The 23,146-nt window shown below is 40.5% G+C and overlaps 1 protein-coding gene across 4 annotated transcripts in view; it reads right to left on the bottom strand.

Moving 5' to 3' along the window:
* diaph2 (diaphanous-related formin 2) overlaps positions 1-23,146 on the bottom strand; it is a 967,621-nt gene that overhangs the window by 591,293 nt on the left and 353,182 nt on the right. For all 4 annotated transcript variants that reach the window (XM_068047702.1, XM_068047700.1, XM_068047699.1 and 1 more), the window contains 4 exons: positions 18,473-18,547; positions 16,843-16,912; positions 14,033-14,169; positions 13,018-13,126 (listed from right to left, as the gene is read on the bottom strand). In XM_068047702.1, coding sequence (XP_067903803.1) covers positions 13,018-13,126; positions 14,033-14,169; positions 16,843-16,912; positions 18,473-18,547 — 391 coding nt within the window. The remainder of the gene's footprint in view (positions 1-13,017; positions 13,127-14,032; positions 14,170-16,842; positions 16,913-18,472; positions 18,548-23,146) is intronic.

Below are 23,146 nucleotides of genomic sequence, written 5' to 3'. Positions count from 1 at the left end.
GGTTAGAGGGCTCAGCTGAACGAGTCTGAATCAGGCGTTGATGGTATTCTGACGAGCCCCTTGAGCCACAGGCTGGTCGGTCACCTCCCTGTGCAGGCAAGGCACCTCTATCTTCTGCATCTTCCTCCTCCTCCTCTTCCACATCTGGCTCCTCTTCCTCTGATGAGCTGGGTCACTTCAGGGCCTTACCCTCTTCAAGATCCACACCTCTCTGGAGGGCCAATTTACAGGGAGCACAGCAGCCCACCATGTGCGAGACCCTTACAGGAGTGTACTGTAGGGTGCCACCTGACCAGTCCTGGCACAGGACCGGTTCAGAGGCCCAAGGGCCTGTTTGATGGTGGTCCTAGTGAGCAGATGGCTTCAGTTGTAGCACATCTGTCCCTGTCCCAGGTCTCATCGAGGGGTAAGTAGCCATCTCTTCAAGGGATGGCTCTTCTACCCTGGAATATAGCCATGTAGTCTGGGGAGTGGAACGAAGAGCTGCAGCAGCCTGGAATGTCAGTAGATGAAGGAATCATGACAGCTGCCAGTAAAGCAAGTGCACACATGCAGGAAGCTCTTGTTGTGGTCGCAGAACAGGTGAACGTTGAAGGACTGGAATCCTTTCCCTGCTGATCAATCTGACTTGCCAGTCAAACGGTGCCTTGATGGCCACATGGCTACAATCGATAACTCCCTGCACCCAACTTCAATATTTATATTTCTAGAACATTAGTAGTCAAAGGATCACTGTCCTGCAACATTCCACGAGAATGGTGCTGCATAAACCACAACAGAATTGAGTGAGGTCATATTTTCAAACTTTTCCAAAGGTTTTTTGGCACAATGATTTATCAGACGAGGTCAAGAATTTTGCTTAGTTCATAAAACACCATTTCAAAAATCATGCTAATGGCACTATCTGTAGAAACCTCTAAGAAAAGAATTGCTACCAACAGCTAGAAAACAGCTCAATGTGGCACTTCTATTTATTTTCCATGGTGTTTTTGGATGCTTCTGTCCACAGATTAACAAGAGTGCACCGAGTTCCAGAAAGCTTTGAAATAGATTGTTTGTAATGATGTTGAAATTGCTCTAACATTAGCACAAACCAGTTAGGGCTGATGTGTCCTGAAGCAAGCAACTCCAGGATGTGTTTATTCATGTGAAAAACTCAGAAAGGCAACTGTATTTTAAAAATTGTACATCTCAATAGTCTTGTCATGGTTCATAGCATTACATAATGTAAGAAGAAAATGGAGTCATACTTCCATCTGCATGTGGAAGATCAGTGTGAGCCCAAAGTATCATTAGGTATCACTAAAATCTTATTCCACCATTCCAGAAAGCTGGCAAAGATGCAATTCTGAGTGAAATAAATCTTTAGTCTACAGCTCAGCACAATTTAAAGGAAAACTGGTTCTGACCTTTTCGTTGATGGTACTGCTTTGTTCATGGTATTTAAGCTTCTATGAAAGCATTTTAAACATGACATTTCCTGGAAAAGGGCTGATATATGGTGCATTCTGTTTTATTAAGTCAACAGTCAATTTTCTCATTCATTATGTCGCATGTAATACTTTCAGCAAAACGGAAATGAAAATGCATGCTTAGTGATAGTTTAAATTTAAACTGAAAAATGTGCTAATGTACAAGAAAATGAATCTATTCTTCAATTTTCTCTTCTAGTCATCTGGAGGAACTGTGTCATGCCGTAGTTTGGTTCAGCGTGCATCGACAATCACTGGTAGCCTAGACCAAACATTATTTTACGTAATCCTAGATGATGAGATTCAGCAAGCTAATTCATCATGGGGATGGGAGCAATCCTGTTCTCAACCGATGCACTTGCACCCATGCATTTGCCATCGGCAATTACTGGATAGTTCATGCAATGGAAACCTCATTTTTTTCTCTCTCTCTTCCCACTCTTGCCTAGAAGCACAAATACCAACTGCAGCCCCTACACTCTTGACAGCTGAGATCAGCTAACTCTGTATAAATGAATCAAAACCAGTACCGTATAGGTGTTGTACTGTAATTCCTTGTTAAAAACATATATTCACTTTCATCTATTGGTAAATATGTCCAATAACACCTCAGTTTAGTATAATTATTTTGACTACCAATGTGAAGGATAAAAATGTGTCTCAAGAACTCTAATTGGGTCGCTTTGCTCCCTGTTGTGCCCTACTCTCAAATCCTGAAGCATACAGTAACCTTTATCACAACCAACTTCAGGCAAACTTCCCAAAAATATTCATTATAGTCAATGAGTCCACCATTTTTTTTTAAATATTGTTTCAAGCTGGAAAGATAAAGTGTTTATTGTTTCATATGCATATTATTCTGCACATTTATTCTTCTCTGCAGGTATGTGTTGGCTCAAATTTACTGCATTTGAAATAAACATACTAATGTTCCTCAGTGACGCTTTTTGTGTTAACATATGGGAAAGTTTAACTAGACAAGCTGGATCATAGCATGATCTTGTAAGCCACGAAGTTAGAGAAAAAAACTATGAAGTACAGCAACTGTTAGCAGTGAAAATTGGGCTAAAAAGTTAATATCCACTATGAAAATTCTGCGACTGCAAAACTGGAGTCAACAGCAAAATCGTAGTAATATGTGTCACATTTCTGAACAAAAAAGTCTAACAGCAAAATTATAGGACAATCAAACCACAAGATTACTCAAAAAAATTGCAAAATGGTCTGCAAAAGGATCATTTTTGTACAAGTTAGTTTTAGCTTCTGTACTGACCAATCAAGTGCCTGCATCTCATCTGTTACTGCACACTTTCTATGCTCATCTGACTCAAAAACTAGAAGTTGGCAGCATTAAGGGGGTATTTATTACAATTTATAATACATTCAAAATCTTATGCCTATGCACACTTGCTGTCTGAATTCTTATTCTGAAAACTGTCCATGTAAACCTGTCGTATTGTAACTATACCGTCCCACCAGTGGTGGTGTCGTAGTGTCTAATTTTAGCACCGCCCAGATGTTCAGAGTACACTACAGAGAAACTCCGATGCTCCAACCAACTCTACTTCACTGTTGCCCAAATTGTCACAGATTTTTGCTACTTCACTATAAATAATATAAACTTAGAAGTATTAAATAAAAACAAAGACAGAATATGACTTAAAACAGGGACTGAATTTTGTCTGCGTACTCTGCCTTTTAAACCTTCACGTGGTCTTGACTCCACATATGCAACAACAAGGGAGACCAACTAGTATATCTTAAGAATACATAGGACATCTATTTTCACTTTATTCTGCTTCCAAGGAGGAAATTCACTGAGTTGAAACATCCTATAAGGAAAACGGTGGAAAATCAATTTTGTGTGTGTGTGTGTGTGTGCACGCACATGAGAGAGAGAGAGAGAGACACAGACAGAGACAGAGAGCCTGAATTTTTTTTAAATTATTCATTAGGGGATGTGGGCATGGCTGGCTAGGCCAGTATTTATTGCCCATCCCTAACTGCCTTTGAAAAGGTGGTGGTGAGCTGTCTTCTTGAATCGCTGCAGTCCTTGGGGCGTAGGTACACCAACAGTGCTGTTAGAAAGGATGTTTCAGGATTTTAAACCAGTGACAGTGAAGGAACAGCAATATAGTTCCAAGTAAGGATGGTGTGTGGCTTGGAAGGAAACTTGCAGGTGGTGGTGTTCCCATGCATCTGCTGCACTTGTCCTTCTAGGTGGTAGAAATTGCGGGTTTGGAAGGTGCCAAAGAAGCCTTGGTGAGTTGCTGCAGTGCATCTTGTAGATGGTACACACTACTGCCACTGTGCATCGGTGGTAGAGGGAGTGAATGTTGAAGGTGGTGGATGGGGTACCAAATAGGCTACTTTGTCCTGGATGGTGTCGAGCTTCTTGAGTGTTGTTGGAGCTGCACTCATCCAGGCAAGTGGAGAGTATTCCATCACACTCCTGACTTGTACCTTGTAGATGGTGGACAGGCATTGGAGAGACAGGAGGTGAGCTACTCGCCACAGAATTCCTAGCCTCTGACCTGCTCTTGTAGTCATGGTATTTATGTGCTGGTGCAGTTGAGTTTCTGGTCAATGGTGACCCCCAGGATGTTGATTGTGGGGATTCAGCGATGGTAATGCCATTGAACATCAAGGGAAGATGGTTAGATTCTCTCTTGTTGGAGATGGCCATTGCCTAGCACTTATGCAGCACGAATGTTACTTGCCACTTATCAGCCCAAGCCTGGATGTTGTCCAGGTCTTGCTGTATATGGACACGGACTGCTTCAGTATCTGAAGAGTCACGAATGGTGCTGAACATTGTGGAGTCATCAGTGAATATCCCCACTTCTGACCTTATGATTGAAGGAAGGTCATTGATGAAGTAGCTGAAGATGTTTGGGCCTAGGACACTACACTCAGGAACTCCTGCAGTGAAGTCCTAGGGTTGAGATGATTGACCTCCAACAACTACAACCATCTTCCTCTGCACTAGGTATGAAGCCAACCAGTGGAGTTTTCGCCCTGACTCGTTTTTGCTAGGGCTCCTTGATGTCAAGGGCAGTCACTCTCACCTCTGGAGTTCAGCTCTTTTGTCCATGTGTGGACCAAGGCTGTAATGAGGTCAGGAGCTGTGTGACCCTGGCAGAACCCAAACTGAGCGTCAGAGAGCAGGTTATTGCTGAGCCAACGCTGCTTGATAGCACTGTCAATGACCCCTTCCATCACTTTGCTCATGATCGGGAGTAAACTGATAGGGTGGTAATTGGCCGGCTCAGAGTTGTCCTGCTTATTGTGAACAGGACAAACCTGGGCAATTTTCCACATTGCCAGGTAGATGCCAGTGTTGTAGCTATACTGTATGAGTGAGTGAGTGTTCGGATTGAGAGTATGTGTGTCATGTGATACTTTAGTAACATGAAAACATCACTGTCAATGCATCCACTGGGATATGCCAAAAAATACTTTCCCCATGGATAACTGCAGCTCATGAGGAAGAGCTACGTCACACAACCTTATCAAACCTGCAGCAACTGAAAATTATTTCAACTGCCACACACATAGGCAAGTTTTAGATTTTACTATACACTCTGCGGCATTTGCTTCATGTAGGTATAATGGATGAGATGTTACTCACCACATGATCATTGCCAGGTGTGGTAATTTGCACTCTGTAAAAAGTGCCTGTAAAAATCTCCAGTTGGTTTCGAACCAGGTTTAATTGAACAGCTGTGCATTTTTATTGATTTATTAAAATGTATACAGGCAAAAATAAAGATGCTGATGCATAGAAGTTGGCTATATAAGGTCACTGGGAAAATCCTGGTGTAAATAAAATAGTTAATTGTAAATCCTAAAAAAAGTATGAAAGTACAATCATTCATTTTTGGGAAATAAGATACAATAAGCATGGCCAATTTAAAATGTATTAACTGTTTTTGTTAAACTCTTAAATGTCAATTGGGTCACACACAAAAACTCTTTCACCCTTTCTTGCACAGGCAGCTTCCAGCTTTCTACATCAGTCAACCAAATACAACTTTCAAGCAATGACCTTAGCTATCAATATTCCCATATAAATGGCTCAAAATAGAAAGGCAAATTGTAGGTAACAGCAAGGGTGATCCAAGGAAAACACTTTAGCTACATCAGAAGTGAAATGTTCAAGATAAGAAAGGTCATTCAAGAGATGAGTTGAGTAGAAATATAATGGAGGCTCATCAAACGGCAGAAATTTGCAATGAATTGTTCATTTCAATATTCACATGTAGCTGTTGTCCAAATTCACATCCAGTCAAATTTACTCAGAAATCTATAGCACATCCAGGGCAATTAAGCAGGTATTATGCACAAACTTATTAAAACAAAATTTCTAAAGAGTATCTGAACTAGATTGGGAAACATACTGGAAACCTCAGAAAAATGGAAGAAGAAATAGCATGGTTTTGGTTTATTTGGTATTAGAAAACCTTCTTAAATGGATTGGTTAAACTTGAACAAAGCAAATTTTATCCCAACATTAAATAAGAATGAGTAACATACCTCATTTATAGTCCAGTAAAGAGTAAGCAGCATGGAGTCGAGGCAGGAGATTTTGCCTCACAAATCTATCAGAATTTTGAGGTGACAAACTAAACTAGTTGGCAAAAATTCCATGGGTTTAACTTAGTTGGGCTTTCAGATGACATTTCATAATGTTCTGTTTATGATCTTCTCAGAGGGATAAAACTCATGGAGCTTATTGAGCTAGCTCATTGAAACTATCTTGGCATTGGAAGGCAAGGCACTGATGCTAAATGGGAAAAAAGTGTCCGAGGAAAAGAGTGACTAATGGGAGTTATGCAGAGATCTGTTATGGGTCCTCTGCTGTTAGCACTTAAAAAAGACAGAGGTGGGTGCTTTCCATAATACTACAAAATCAAACTGTGATACTAAGCTATATGGTCAGCTGATTAATATAAGGAAGATTTGATAGCACGCAAAGAGATCCAGATCATTTAAATAATAAGGGTAAGGAACAACAGATGGACTTTAATTCGGACAAAATGTAAGGTATTTCATTTTGGAACAAGAAACATGCATATATAACAAATGTATATTCATCATCAAGAGGAAGAGGATTTGGATGTGACTACTGGTCATTCATTGAAAATGTCTTGCCATCTGAAGCTTATTAGCCAAAGTCATCAAGAGCTGAAATCGTTTAAAGGCATACAAGTGTAAGTCATAACAAGGTATTCAGTTTTGAGAAATCTGAGAGTAGCCACATTCAGAATATCATATGCAAATCGGGCATTATACACAAAAAACAATGCTTTGTAGATCAGAGTCATCAGAATGATTTCAGGACATAAAGTTCTAAGTGATAAAGTGTGGCATGCAAGACTGTACTTCCCATCAGGCAGAAAGGAAGAAAAAGAGTATGAGGCATGAGCTAATTATTTAACTTGGACTATGATCACAAAACCAGAGATACAGGAGTGCCAAATTAACAAGCATAAAATGCAGGCAATCCCAACTAATGCACTAACTCCTGAAAAGAATAACAGTATAAATATCTATTTTTCCAACTAGAATAATAATAGACATGGAGGATGAACTATTTCACAGAATGTAATGACTCCTATGCTGCTGAGATGACAGTTGAATCATCTTTGGAATTGGACAGAACTGATAAGATTAGTACCCTGGTGTTGTGATCTCAGATGGTCTGAGAGAAATTTCACAGAGTTTTATATTTTGAGATGTCACCTGTCATGTTCACGAGAAGTGCAACGATGAAAATACAAAATAAATAAACAGGAGTTAAAAAAATTAGAACAATTTTTGGTACATTTGCTTTCAACAAGATGGAGGACAGTCAGATCACAAATACTACTTCCTGCACTACAATACACATCCCTGACTAATGGAACTAAAGCCCATTAACGACAACTACATGGAATGAGACAGATTATCACACATGGATGTATGCTAAACACAAAATGAGCTAAAACAAAGACACAAGAGAGAATCTAACCATCTCCCCTTGACATTCAACGGCATTACCATCGCTGAATCCCCCACTATCAACATCCCAGGGGCTACCATTGACTGAAAACTGAACTGGAGTAGCCATATAAATACCGTGGCTACAAGAGCAGGTCAGAGACTAGGAATTCTGAGGCGAGTAACTCACCTCCTGACTCCCCAAAGCCTGTCCACAATCTACAAGGCATAAGTCAGGAGTGTGATGGAATACTCTCCACTTGCCTGGATGGGTGCAGCTCCAACAACACTCAAGAAGCTCGACACCATCCAAGACAAAGCAGCCCGCTTGTTTGGCACCCGATCGACAAACATTCACTCCCTCCACCACCGACGCACAGTGGCAGCAGTGTGTACTATCTACAAGATGCACTGCAGCAATGCACCAAGGCTCCTTAGACAGCACCTTCCAAACCCGCGACCTCTATCAACTAGAAGGACAAGGGCAGCAAATACATGGGAACACCACCACCTGCAAGTTCCCCTCCAAGTCACACACCATCCTGACTTGGAACTATACCGCCGTTCCTTCACTGTCGCTGGGTCAAAATCCTGGAACTCCCTTCCTCACAACACTGTGGGTCTACCTACCCCAAATGGTCTGCAGCAGTTCAGGAAGGCAGCTCTCCACCACCTTCTCAAGGGCAATTAGGGATGGGCAATAAATGCTGGCCTGGCCAGCATCGCCCACATCTCATGAATGAATAAAAAAAAACTCCCAGACTCTACGTCTCCATCGACCCTTCACCACAATAGACTGCGAACAGCCCTCATATAATCAAAATGGGGCCATCAAAAGCCATTGTACCAGCCCTACCAAAGTGCATGACCACACACTTTCCTACATTAAACTCCATCTGCCAAGTTTTTGCCCACTCACTCAACCTATCTATATCCCCTTGCAGATTCCTAATGTCCTCATCACAACATGCCCTCCCACCTATTTTTGTATTGTCAGCAAATTTGGATATACTACACTCTGCCCCCTCCTCCAAGTCATTAATATATATAGTAAATAATTGAGGCCCTAGGACTGATCCTTGTGGCACTGCGTTAGTTATGAATGTCCAACCTGAAAACGACCCATTAATCCCAACTCTCTGTCTTCCGAGTTAACCAATCGTCAATCCATGCTGATACATTACCCCCAATACGTGAGCTCCTATCTTGTGCAATAATCTTTTATGTGGCACCTTATCGAATGCCTTCTGGAAATCCAAATCTACAACATCTACCTGCTCCCCTTTATCAACTCTGCTGTTATATCCTCAAAGAACTCTAGCAAATTTGTCAAACATGGTTTCCCTTTCACAAAACCATGTTTACTCTGTTTGATTGCATTAAGCTTTTCTAAATGTCCTATTTCTTTCTTAATAATGGACTCTAGCATTTTCCCAACAACTGATATTAGGCTGACAGGCCTATAATTTCCTGCTGTTTGGCTCCCTCCCTTCTTGAACAGGGGCATCACATTAGCAGTTTTCCAATCTGCTGAGACCCTCCCAGAATCCAGTGAGTTCCGGAATATTTCAACCAATGCCTCCACTATCTCTGCAACCACTTCCTATAAAACCCTTGGATGCAGGCCATCAGGTCCTTGCGACTTGTCTGTCTTTAGTCCCATTAGTTTGTCAAATACTTTGCCCCTCGTTATAGAGACTGTTACAAGATCTTTCCTCCCATTAGCTCCTTGCTTATCTGATATCTGTGGGATGTTTATAGTGTCCTCCACTGTGAAGACCGATGCAAAACATTGGTTTAAATTATCTGCCGTTTCCCTGTTACCAATTCTCCAGTCGCATCCTCCAAGGGTCACACGCTCACTTTAGCTACTTTCTTTTTATAACCCCATAGAAGCTCTTGCTGTTTGTTTTTGTATTTCTTGCCGATTTACTTTCATAAACAATTTTCTCCCTCTTTATTAGCTTTTTAGTCTTCTGCTGCTGGTTCCTAAAAAAATTCCCAATCCTCTGGCCTACCACTAGTTTCCGCCGCTTTGTATGCCTTAGTTTTTCATTGGATACTCTCCTTGACCACCTTTGTTAACCATCCTTCTCATCGAGTCCTTCTTTTTGCTGAGCATTATGAAATATCTGCTTAAATGTCTGCCACTGCTCATCCACTGACCTTCCCCTTAGTCTATTTTCCCAGCCCACTTTAGACAACTCTTTCTTCATACCTCCGTAATTGCCCTTGTTTAAGTTGAGGACACTGGTTTGAGACCAGAGTTGCTCGCCCTCAAACTGAATTAGAAATTCTACCATGTTATGATTGCTTCCCCCTAGAGGATCCTTAACTACGATATCTCTTATTAATCTTATTTACCTTCTATCTATCTTCTCTTGTCTGTGCCTGTGAGAGTAAAGGGTGGTGTTGTGAACATTTCAGGTGATTACTGTTGAATAAATATTTAATCCTCTGTTTTAATCCTACGAGAAAACTTGTCATTGTCTATTTGGCAAACAAAGCTGGGGCTAAAAACTAATCTAAACAAAAACACGGTCTGTGGTCAGTTGGGAGGTGAACAGTGGAGACTAGCCATGCCATCACCCACCTGGCCATAACATATTTCTGATTTGTTCCTAACTCAATTTGATTGGATAGATTGCATGACACAGAAAATAGACCTAGGCTGTGGAATCAAAGAACTTGATGGGGGAAATTCTCCTTTCTAGTGATACACTTTCTCTACATTCTATCCCAACATAACAGGTCTCTTTAAATATCAGAACACATGAAAAAAGCAAATATATTCAAAACTACAGTATTTCGCTGGAGAGAATTATGATGAGCAATTTATCTGGATAGGTAAATGAAGTTATTCAATGAAAAGATGCCTGCAAGTCTTCCAGTGCAATTGTAAAGCCTTTCATTAACATACCCTGGTTTGAACAAAATGGACTCTGGACAGCATTAACATATAAATAACCTGCCATACTAAAACAAACTCTTCAAGCTAGTGAATAAAATACGTGATAATTTATACATGGCGAGCATTTATATCTAAACATTTTACATTTTACCCTTTATTTTCAAAGTGGAAGAGCCAGTGATTAGAAGTCTTCAGATATAGAACCTTAGGAAAATTATGGAGAAGGAGGCCATTCAGCCCATCGTGTGCGTGCCAGCCGAAAAAACTAGACGCCCAATCTAATTCCACCTTCCAGCACCTGGTCCATAGCCTTGCAGGTTACAACACTTCAGGTGCATGTTCAGGTACCTTTTAAAGGAATTGAAGGTTTCTGCCTCCACAATCATTCCTGGCAATGACTTCCAGACACACACCACCCTCTGAGTGAAAAAGCTTTTCCTCATGTCCCCTCTAATCCTTCTACCAACCACCTTAAATCTGTGCCCCCTGGTAATTGAGATATTCAGAAATCATCCAGAGTACCAAAGGTTCTTCCAAATCGTACTGCATGATTTTTTTTCCATCCTGTCACTTTAAGGACCTGCTATTTCCCCTTGACAGTAGGCCAAGGACATTATTCGTTTACATGTTTTTTCCAATGCCACTCTTAAATCAGATACTCATGGGCAGGCCTTATTTTACGGTTGCCAAATAAGGCACATTCCATTTCTATTATGAGATTCCAAACATTTTGTTGACATTTTGAGGATTGCATGCCACAGTGTGTGTCCATTTTTTCTGTGAAAATCATAAATTAGCAGCCTTGTTCATTGTTGCATTACATTCATACAGCTTGCCATGTCATCTAATTGTCTTTTCTCCCAAGGCATCCCACAATATTTCAGGTCATTGGGCAGTGAAGCACTCAAGATCAAAATTCCTTATTACAGAAAAGGGTGGAGAAAGGCTGCATATTACCAGAGTAATGTATTATTTTGAGTATAGATATGCAAGGATAGCAACAGAGGGCAGATAAGTACAAAGGGACTTAAAGAATTAAGTAACTGACTACGCAGGCGGCAGCTGACGTCATCAGACTGCGCCAATCTGCGCACATGCACAGATTGGCTCATAATCTCTGCGCATGCGCTGTGTTCCGCATTGCCAGGACTGGTTGGCACATGCACAAATGACATCAACAACTGATGTGGGGAGAGAGCGGGGGTGGGGGAAGCGGGGAGAGACCTTGGTGGTGGCGGGTGTGCTCTCCTCCTCCCCTCCCCCCCACACCCCCTGGCCCGTTTGCTCTCTTCCCCCCCACCACCCCTCCCCAGCGCATTCGTTCTCTTCCCCCCTCCCCCCCACCCCCCACCCCCGCCCGCTCACTCTCTCTCACCCACCCCCGCCCACCCGCTCTCTCCCTGCCCCCTCAGCCAGCTCGCTCTCTCCCCTCCCCCCGCCTCCGCCCGCTTGCCCTCTCCCTTCCTGGCCCACTCGCTCGCTCTCTCCCTCCCATTGTGTCCTGCCATGTGTTTAGGTTGTCTTCATGTGATTATTTGAGCAATGTCATCTTTGGTCCTGGCAACTGCCTGAAGTCGCAGACGGTGATGTTTTAGTGGCACAGGCTGCATTTGCGCATGTGCGACTGCACCGCCAACTAGTGGTTGCACTGTCAGCAAACGCAGCCTTTAAAAAAGTTAGCTCAAATGGTTGGCACACCTTATAAAACATAATTCCTAATTTCAGGCTATAAATTATAACAATATTGTTTCCCGGAGCATCCTTGAAAATAGTCAACAAGAATTTTGGCAGGAGCAGAATATCAAGTGACAAAATCGAACTGTCACAATATTGCCATAATTTCTGATTAACTACTATTAAATGTTGCAAAAGGCAATATCAACAAATTCTCAAACATTTCATTCATGGCACAATTTGGTGCATTTTTGCATAAATTACAGAACATAACAGCTGCTGAATTTGAAGAATTAATTTCAGCCTTGAGAACTGCTGCAAGATTATCTGACATCCCTGTTTTAACTTTTCTTAATTCTCATAGTATGTGGGCATCGTTGGCAAGGCCAGCAGTCAGTATGCCAAATTAAGCGCTATCAATGACCAGTAAAATTTAAACACAAGAGGAAAAGCTATCGAAACTTGTTAGATAATCCCTAATGACTCACAATTTATAAATTCTAAAACAATGGTCATTGGAGAAGGAAACTGAATTGGTGCTCTGACATGTACAGCTTCTTTCATAGCAAGTAGGAGCAGGGTGTTATGTGGATTGGTTAGCTTCAATGTCAAATGCGCCACTGTAGATATCACCCACCATGTGATTTCCCCAAATCTTTGTGGAGCTGAGGCCCACTCCAATGTGTACAGAATGCTGAATATGGAAAAAGAATGGCAAGAGCTTCACAAAGTCTGCTATTTATGCTCTAGTTAGCAGAGGCCAAACAAGGTATTAGAACTTTCTTTTCAAAATGGTCCTGCTTATTCCAGGTATGAAATTAAGCTAAAGATGTAGTACGGCATCGCCAGCACCGACACACACAAACAACATGTTAAGTGGATCACCAATGGACAAAGTGCATAATGATGGCATAAGACCATGTTCACTTCTTTTGATGCCATATCAATGAAGACAGACAAAGTACAATAAACATTCACCTGCAGCTGAAGTGCTTCATGATTGTCCAGTCCTTCAACAATGGGTGCAAATCGTTCTCTGTTATTCTGTTCTGCAGCTGTAGTTATAGCTTCCAAGATTTTATCAAGGCTAAAGAATTATAGAAAAAGCTTTAGCAGCATGTTCATAAAACCACTCTCCATTTTAATTCTTCACTAACCACCATCTATGTTCGAAATAAACATATAAATTTATATGGTACACTGCTACATTCAAACTGCATTGATAGTGATAGAGAAAACCTGATCCATATTAAAACAGTCATTCTTATATGAAAAGGGACTGCAATGCCTGCCAAGGTTGGTAGGCAAAACCAGAACAATATGGCACAGTAAAAATGTTATCTACAGCCTGACCAGAAATTAACATTAATTTGAATTTAATAAATACATTTCAAAATAACTATCTGCAAACATATATGTTTCAGACGCTAAAAGCAGAATCCAATATATGAAGGCTTCAGCTATTTCTGAAATTCTCCATTACAGATTACAAATTCTATTAAAAAAGTTATGTTTTCTTGTCAAATTGTATTATTTTCACCTTCTGCAGAATCAAATTACACAAATCCATCTATTTGCCTCTGACTCAAACTTGAATTTTCTGCGACAAAATCCTGTTACTTGAATTGAAATACAGAACAAAAAAAAACTACTTACAGGACAAAAAGAAAACTTGTAAAATATTTCAAGTTAGATGATGTTCATTAATAGAGGTTTATTTCACATTAAATCGATTTCTAATAATATAAACAAGTCAATGATAATAGAATCAAAACAAATTTATATAGCTTTTGTTTTGAGAGCTCAGCAGTTTAGTGATGTGCCTCACATGCCTCCCCTCCTCTTCCCCGTCTCTTGCCAAGAGGCAGCATAAGAAGCAACAAATAAAGTACTTAAAAGAATACAACTGCGATTTCATTAGAAAGCACTGAACTGTTTTTCACAGAATAACAGTAGATGCAAGGGTGCAGAAACATAAATATATTTAACTTACATATTTTCTTCTCCAACAATGCAAATTGCAGAGAGAATTTTGACAATTTCTATCATCATGTTTGTTTGCTTTGGGTCAATTGCTCTTGCTAATAACAACAGACTCCTTTCATCGCCAAGTATTCTTTGCAACCCAAACTAAATGGAAGACAAAAAAAATATAGATTACACAGGAGATGATGATTTTGATGAAGTGATACTGTGGTGTTTCATTAAAAATCTAATCATAACATTCACATGAGGAACATAACTCAAGGTGAGTAGAGACAGAAACGGCAATACAAGCACAAGATTTTCCTGAGCCACTGAACAACTTTTTTATTGTTAATTCCTCCCAAACAATTCCTTGGTGCTTGAAGAATTATATACAATGTTGTAGCACCTTCTAAATTTTGTATCTGCCGACAGATACAATCAAGCACAGTCTCAAGTCACATGCACAATTTGTCAAGGTAAGTTATATTGCAATCACAATTCTTGCCAGATCTGACTAAACCAGCAAGAAACTCAACCATTCTCTCCCATGGCCAAATTTTATTACTCCAGTTTTATTATATAGAGCAAGGTTCACTCCACTTATTCGCCATTATAAATTATCTCCTGGTTGTTGTTAGCACCAGCTACACAGTTACATCTTTCTCTTTTAATCCTGCAACTGGCTGCCCACAACACTAACATTGCCCTTATGCAAGTCATCAGCATCCTGTGCAACAGTGATCATAGCTCATTATCACTCTCCATCCTTCTCTAACACTTTCCCACTTTCAACATGTTGATCATTTTATTCTCTGATACCATTTCTGCTGTGAAATCAATCTCTATGGCACAGAAATCTCATGGTACTACCATATCTGTCTCAAATCGTGCTCATTCTCCTTCCATGCGCTGCAGTTACCAACAGTTTACGCTAGAGTTTCATCCTTGATACCAGCCTAATCAACGGCATGATATCTCTCAGCAAATCAACTTCATGGACGAGCTTCCACATAAACACTGGTGAGATCGAAATCTATCCCGCTATTGCCACACTGGCACCATGGGCATTGCTATAATGTCTAACATTATGCCCTACATCAAGTAGGATAATTTAAAATTTAATTCTGCTCAAAGTCAGCAAAGCCATAAGAAATCCATTTAAAATTCACCAAACAAATACTTGGATGGCCCATGGCTCAAAATCCACCAACATCCTCAAGCTAAATGCAGTGGTATATTGCTCAAATCCAGCACATCAACAAGAATGCATTCATCATTTCTGAAACCTACTTCTTTCCACCATTGCTAAAGTCCTAAACTGAGCCTTAAGCATTCTCCCCACCTTCACCCGGCACATCATTTAGCAAATCTAGAAAACCGTGGCCTGTTCCTTTTCAATATACAGAACCGCAAACCTCTCTCACCAGTTCCTACCAAGCTGCACAGGCTTAGTGTTCCAGTGAATCAACTTCCAGATGCCAGCCTTCAACTTCCACCATGTTCCCCCCAACCCCAATTTAAGCATTATTTTTCATATGGCTCTACTGTGCCTGTCATGCAGGCCCCCACCTGCCAAGAATGAGGCAATCATATTTCACCACATGAACATTAAAACTTAAAATTGTTGCTAGGAAGAAAAGAGGGCCTACCACAAGGAATTGCCAGGCCCCTTGCCAGAAAGACCTTTTTTGCAAGATCTTTGTTGGAACAAAGGAACCAGTCCCTGCTCCCCCAATACACAGAAGACATGGTCAGACCAATTTAGTCACATGATTTAACTGGCTGTTGGAGTTTTTGGAATTTGAACTTGCCACAGAGTTTTAAAACTCAGAAAACTGTTAGCTCCTGGACTGAAAAGACCTCTCCGATCTGCTCTCATCTTTCTCACAGAACTGAAGACCCATTGAAGACACATGAACCAAAGAAAGAAAAGTCTCCTACAGTGAACAAGGTTTAAGATGAATATTGGGCCACTATCTTTCTTCTGCTCTTTTCTGTCTCTATTTGCATTTGCGTATCGCGTATGCATGCTAGCGTGGGGCAGGGCCTGTATTCGTAGGCGTTAACCGAATTAGAGTTTAAGTTTAATAAAATTTCACTTTTCTTCTTTAAACCTGAGAAAACCTATGTGCTGGTTTCTTTACCTTATATTTGGAAAACAGTGAACAAGGATTCACCAAGGGGGAGCTCAAAACACTGTTTAAAAATTAAATCCCGATACAGTAAGACCAGGTGACGGCTGAAAAAGACCCCTTGACAACTTTCTCACCTGGTCCTAACAGTGCCCTACAGTACTCTCTGCTGCTTTGACTCAAAGTCACTGCTTGTGCCCCACTTCATCCAGTCCATGATCTAAGACCAACCATTCACTTTCAGAATGCTTTTCTATAGGGCACTGGAGAACATTTTTCTTTTCTTTAAAGTACATGGATTATTAAAAATGTTAGTTTTGTACTACACATTAACAGATGTATAAAGTTCAGTAGAAAGATTGTTAGTTTTTAAGTTTAAAGATTGCAAAATTATTAAACATAGCTAGTGTATATATTTTGCATGATGGAACAAATCATTGGATCCAAAATTCAAATATCAAACTAAAGTAACAACTAAATGTTAAACATTATTAGATTTTCACCAGTACTTGGCTTGTTGAGCAGGCTTCCTCTAACCTCTTAGATACATGCCACCTGGAAGTGAATTTCTATATTGAATATGCAGCACTTTTTGTTAGGGAACAATGACTGGTTCTACAGGTAAAATTCTGAGTTCTGAAATAGAACTATGTCCGTTACATGCTATTTTGTTTCACTGTGTCTTGAAACATAAAGGTCTTACCTTGTTGTTCATAAATGCTTTCAGACATTGGATAAGCTTATGTTGGTTTTTTTTGTCAATCATTTCTTGTCTAGGGTAAAACAAATACAAGAATAGATATTTATATATTCTTCAAACTAGTCATGCTGTATTAAAACTTGAATGAAATACATATTTTGAACTACAATAATTTGTTTTAAAAATTAGATGGCGAGACAAAATAAGGCCCACTCTGCTAACTTAAATAACACTAGTCAATCGCCTGGAGCACTGCACTCATGGAGTCAATACCAGACGTCCAGCAGGATTAAAGGGCAGTAGATAATGGGAAATACCACTTTGGAAAGAAAACAAAAGTGTTTATAATGGCTACGTGAGGAGAATTTTGCTGAATGACTAGCCACCCAGAGCACCATATATCTAAAATTTGAATACTGTATCACTAAAATATTTAAATGCCTTGGTGTATTCTCAGAAAAGGTGGGGTGGGGGTGTGTGGTGGGAGCGCACGGCATGGGATGGAGGGGGTGGTGGTGGGATTGAAATAACCATCTTCAGCATCCCCAAGGCACACAGACACAGTCATGTTTCAGGATTCTATGCTCCTTTTTCCATGAAATCGTATAAAATCTGCAAATGTATCATGTTATGGTAATAATCCCCAAGTGCTTTCAATAAAACTAGCATAGAGAGATAGAGTGATAGAGAGAGAAAAATAGAGATAAAGAGAGGAAAAATGAGAGAATGTGAGAGAGGGAGAGGGAGAGGAGGGAGTGAGGGAGAGGAGGGAAGAAAAAGAAAGTGAGAAAGAGGAGACATCATGAACAGAACAAAGAATAGATCAATTGGCTGTGGGGTCTCACATGAAGAAGGGGCATCGAGAGAAGCAGCTGAGAATGGCTGGAATAAAAACAGGAAGTGCTGGAAATACTCAGCAGGTCTGGCAGCATCTGTGGAGAGAGTAGCAGAGTTAATGTTTCAGGTCTGTGACCTTTCATCAGAACTGGCAAAGGTTAGAAAAGAATTAGGTTTTAAGCAAGTGAAACTGGGGGCGGTGGGGGGAGTTGATGGGAAAGAGACCAAAAGGGAAGGTGTGAGATAGGGCAGAGGGCAGGAGAGATTAAATAACAAAGCTGTAATGGGACAAAGGCAAAGAGCATGCTAATGCTAGTGGTGAAGGACAAAGCATTAGTCCAGAGAGAGTGTTAATGGCAGAATAATGAGCAGCTCTGTCCACATGAAAAACAAGCACATGGTTAAAAAATAAAATAAGAAAAATATTTTTAAAAAGGCCAGTCATGCTCTGAAATTGTTGAACTCAAGGTTCAGATTTCCAGCATCTGCAGTATTTTGCTTTTATTACAGCTGAGAATGGCTGGCTGCTGTGGACCTGTACACTAGCATATCAGCAGCTACCAGACAGGAGGGAAGAAAAATTATAAGTTTGGGATAAACTGGGAATCAAATCCACCATTTTAGAAAGATTACAGAAATATTTAATTATATGAGGAGAATTGGCCATTTAGAGCACAATGTGCATTAAACCTGAATACGATATCACAAAAGTATTTAAATGCCTTGTTTTTTGATGCTAACTCTTTTCTGCCTCATCTTCTGTGTCCTTAAGCCGAAAGAATTGGCTATCACTTACTGTTTTTTGTCCAATAGCTTCTCCAAAGCATCAAGCATGAGACCAAGTCCTTCATGGCCAAAGTTATTAACCCAGCTGGAAAAAAAAGGCATTTATTAATTATATTGGTTACTTTAAAATACATAAAAGAGAAAGGAAGTGGGAAATGTTTACAAAATATAGTCAATGATCCATAAATACATATGTTGGAAAATTCTGCAAATGCACATGCTCAGACTTCATAGATAGGGCTGGTAATTCCCTTTAACTGTTCAGAAAAAAATACTCAGTGAGGCCAAAACTTTGAAAGAGGCTAAGGCAAGAATGTTAATGGCTGCATTGAAAGATACAAAAATAATTCTATTGATGAATTCTGAGCTATATCACTTTTTTGTTTCACACATTTTTTAAATTACATAGTTCAGTTACTGAGGGAAAAAATGGCAGATAAATGGACTTTAGAGTAAAGTTCTTGAGCAATTTGGTTCACTTTCTCCTTTCTTTTATCACAGGTTTTCTCTGGTCTTTCGAATTAACTGTTTCCATTAAATCATTTCTCATTGGTGGCTTTCTTCCGATGAAATTAGTTAAGAATTAGTTAAATCCAAAGCAACTGTTAATTTTCCTGATCCCTGCAAGTGAATAATGTTACAGCTTAAAACGTTTTCCTCATGTAAGAAGCTTAGCATAAACAACTGTGTTCCCTATGAAATACGACTTCCATTTTTTGTATTCTGCCACACGGTTTGCACAGCCCCAGTCTCATTTAACCTTGATTGTAGTAACTTGCTTTTTGGAGAATACACAGTACACCCAAGTTTCCTGTCAATTCTGACAGCAAAACTATCACACAATTAGACCACTTTACAGAGACTATACAACTGTATAGATGTATTCACAATTTCAAAAATATGACTCATCAAACCAAAAAAGACACAGGAAAAATACTAAAAAGCTCAATATTTAGATAACTGAAATCACTCCATAGTTAGTTAATTAATCCTTTGCAGAAAGCTGCTTTTTTTAAAAAAAAGAGTTTTGTTAAATTCTACAGCTGAAAGCTTTCTCTTATTTCTCATACATATCTAACTTTGAAGTTTCCAAATTTAGGGTGAAATGTTGGATGTAAAATGAGTGGGACTATGCATCCATAGGATTTTGTCTTGGCAACGGGGGTCTTGACCACCGGGAAAAGCGCCATCGCAAGCCCCGTGTCACCTCCTCTGTGGAAGGCTTGCCAAACCAAGTTCCAGTTTGGCACTTCAGTGGGCAGCAGCAGTCCTTCCCCAGCATCAAGGACCCAGTGACAGAAGGCTCACCTGCTGAGAGCTGTCAGCCAGAAGTCGGCAGCTCTTTAACTGAGCAGCACTACCACGAAGGCAATGGCTGTTACCGGTACTGGACTCACCCCAAGGCCCTGGAAACAGGCCACAAGGTAAGTCACAGCGAGAAATGTTTTGCAGGATGTGGATCGCAGGGGGAGGGGGGTGGGTGTTTCTCAGATGCCCCCGCCCCCTCCTTCTTGATGCCGGGTCCCTTGTTCAGGCACTGTGCCTTTTAACAAGAGAATTCTGCCCCCCCCCCCCACCCCCAAACCGCTCCCCGCCCATCCCCCAACTCTGGAGCCAGCAAGCAACCTGCGTACTCCCCATGTGGCGACTGGCCCGCCCACTTAATCCAGCGGCAGAGGAATGAGGCCCTTAATTGCCCACTTAAGCATTTTAACTGGTGCAGGGCAGGAAGGCTGTTCACAGACCTTCACATCACAAATTTAATTTGGGTAGAGGTGGGAAAGTAGCGGGCTTCCCCCAATCGCCACCACCACCACCCCACCATCGTCCGACATTCAAACCAGACATAGGATAGAGCATAAAATTCCCCCTATGGAGTTCTCCCCAATTCTAAAACCATCAGCCACAACTGAAATCTTGAGAGGCGAATTGATAGAGGAAATCAAAATCATGAGGGATCTTAATAGAGTGGATAGGGAGAAACTGTTCCCACTCGTGAAAGAATCAAGAACGAGAGGGCACAGCTTAAAAGTAATTGGCAAAAGCGACATGAGGAAAAACTTTTTCATGCAGTGAGTGGTTAAGGTCTGGAATGCACTGCCTGAGTGTGGTGGAGGCAGGTTCAATTGAAGCATTCAAAAGGGAATTAGACTATTATATGAAAAGGAAGAATGTGCAAGGTCACAGGGTGAAGGCAAGGGAATGGCGCTAAGTGAATTGCTCTTTCCGAGAGCCGGTACAGATACGATGGGCTGAATGGCCTCCTTCTGCGCTGTAACAATTCTGTGATTCTATAAATCTTTCCTTTTCAGTTAAACAACCAAGATGTTAAGTCTTCATACTGTGATTTGCAATGGGATAACAACCAATACAGTTGTGTTTTCATCAGACATTTTGTTATCAATATGTTCTCAGACAAGTCCACAATTAAAAAAAGATAGCCTAGAAATCTGATCGTGCCCTATCCTGGAGGTGCTGCAGGCTGATCCACATTTTCTCTATTATGAGGGAACACTAATTATTTTCTCAATCTCGTTTCTCATAGCAGCATGGCTCTCATCGTAGGCTTGCTTTCCAGCTGTAGATAAGTTATTGACTGGAGTTACATTCCATTGGCCTCTTCGGGCAATAGCCAGCCTGTAACTTGACATCCAAAATGATAACACCACATCTGCAACAGAACTCTGGCATTGGCCTGACTGTAACTGTCCTGACAATATAGAAATTAATCTTTCCTCCAATTTTCTTTTCTTCCCAGATGTCAACTGAAGTTGGCAAGCAGGTCCACAAGTACCATCAGTCCTCCAGGACCTTTTTCACATAATCATTCTTTAAGTGTGAAACTGGAGAGTAAGTGCTATCAGGCTATTCCACCACAGAAGCCTTCGCAGGCAAGCTCTATCCAGAAAGGCTCATCATCTATCCACACAGACACTGGATAGCCATCAGGAGTGTGAACCATGGATGATTTTCCTAGCCCAATGGCACCGAGTCCATCTGTAGCACCCCAAACGGTGTCCTAGCTGAGATCTGAAAACCCAGATCAGAGAGTGAACATAGGACCTTAAGGTCCATATAGTTCAGTGCCCCATATGACACTATATAATTTTGCAATATGCTACGAGCTAGCAATGCATGTATTTATATATTGATGCAAATTATTACATTATTAATTACATTTACCTTGAATAAATGTTTGCCTGACATTTGAAATGACAATCCACTGATAGCTCTAAAAAGAGTAAACAGGAATTGTATCCTGTTATACTTATGTTTTCCCTCAGTTCAAAAGTAGAATCCAAACGGTTTACAATAGCTGAACTGACTTCAAATATTCCATTACTAGTACTAAAAGTCTCCAAGTTTTCAAACACAACTTGTTCATTAAGAAAGTTACATATTGCAGAATATCTCAAGCTGCAAGAGGTTTGTTTTTTTGAGTAACAGAAGACAGGTCAATCTGTACATTTTAATTGACCTCAGTAGCACATCTTTCTTGGTAAATGACATGATTTTTGTTTAGTACTCCAACAAATGCCAGGAACCAAGATTAATATGTTGACATTTGTAGTAATTCAGAGCTAGCCGAAGTGCTTCCCAATAAGGTTGAGTAAACCCTTTTACCAAAGTTTCATCTCCACTCCTTTGCAACAGTCTTAATTTCTGCTTCATTTCAATATCAACTGATGAAAAAAGATTCCCATGTATCAAAGATTATTACTCCCTTTCCATCCTGAACTTTTTTCTAAATATTTTATTTGTTTGTATACATTTCAAGTCATTTGAGATGTTAGGCAAGTGGTTAACAACTCATACAGCTTTACATAAAATTCCTGAAGGGTCCTAAAACACTGCACATAGAAAACAAAATCTGATCAAAAAACCTCTAGACAGAGTAAACACAGCATCCTATTAAAAACACAGAAAGGATGGTTCATAGCATTTTCACAAAGAGTACAATGTCAGAGAGAAAGTTACTTATCAAATTGGATGAAAAATCCAATAGTGAAAGGCTGTAACAAAAATGCTCCTGATTCTTACACAATAGACAGACTGCAAGTTTAGCAAGTTACAGAATGTCAACTTTTTTCATAGGAACCTTTCAGCCCATTGGGTTTGCTCGGCTAATCCAATTAGATCGTGGCTGATCTGAAACTGAACTCCATATCCTTTGAAACCCTTACCTAACAAAATCATCATCAGTCTTTATCTTCAATTGGCCCAGCAACCACATCCTTTTGAGGGATAGTGTTCAAATGTCTACACTTATATGAAAAAGTGCTTGATTTCCATCCTGAACAACCTGACTTCAATTTTTTTTTTTATTTGTTCGGGGATGTGAGCATCACTGACAAGGCCAGCATTTGTTGCCCATCATTAACTGCCCTTCAGAAGGCAGTTGAGTGAGCCACCTTCTTGAACTGTTGCAATCCATGTGATGTAAGTACACTCACAATGCTGTTAGGAAGGGAGTTCCAGGATTTTGACCCAGCGACAATGAAGGAACGACAATATAGTTCAAAGTCAGGATGGTGCGTGGCTTGGAGGGGAACTTGCAGACTATGGTGTTCCCATGCATGTGCTGCCCTTGTCCTTCTAGGTGGTAGAGGTCGTGAGTTTGGGGGGAGGGGTTGAAGAAGCCTTGGCAAGTTGCTGCAGTGTATCTTGTAGATGGCACGCCCTG

This window comes from Heterodontus francisci, chromosome 15, assembly GCF_036365525.1.
Source record: "Heterodontus francisci isolate sHetFra1 chromosome 15, sHetFra1.hap1, whole genome shotgun sequence".
NCBI lineage: Eukaryota > Metazoa > Chordata > Chondrichthyes > Heterodontiformes > Heterodontidae > Heterodontus > Heterodontus francisci.
The sequence above is the reverse complement of the archived record's forward strand: the minus strand, read 5'-3'. Positions and strand labels throughout refer to the sequence as shown.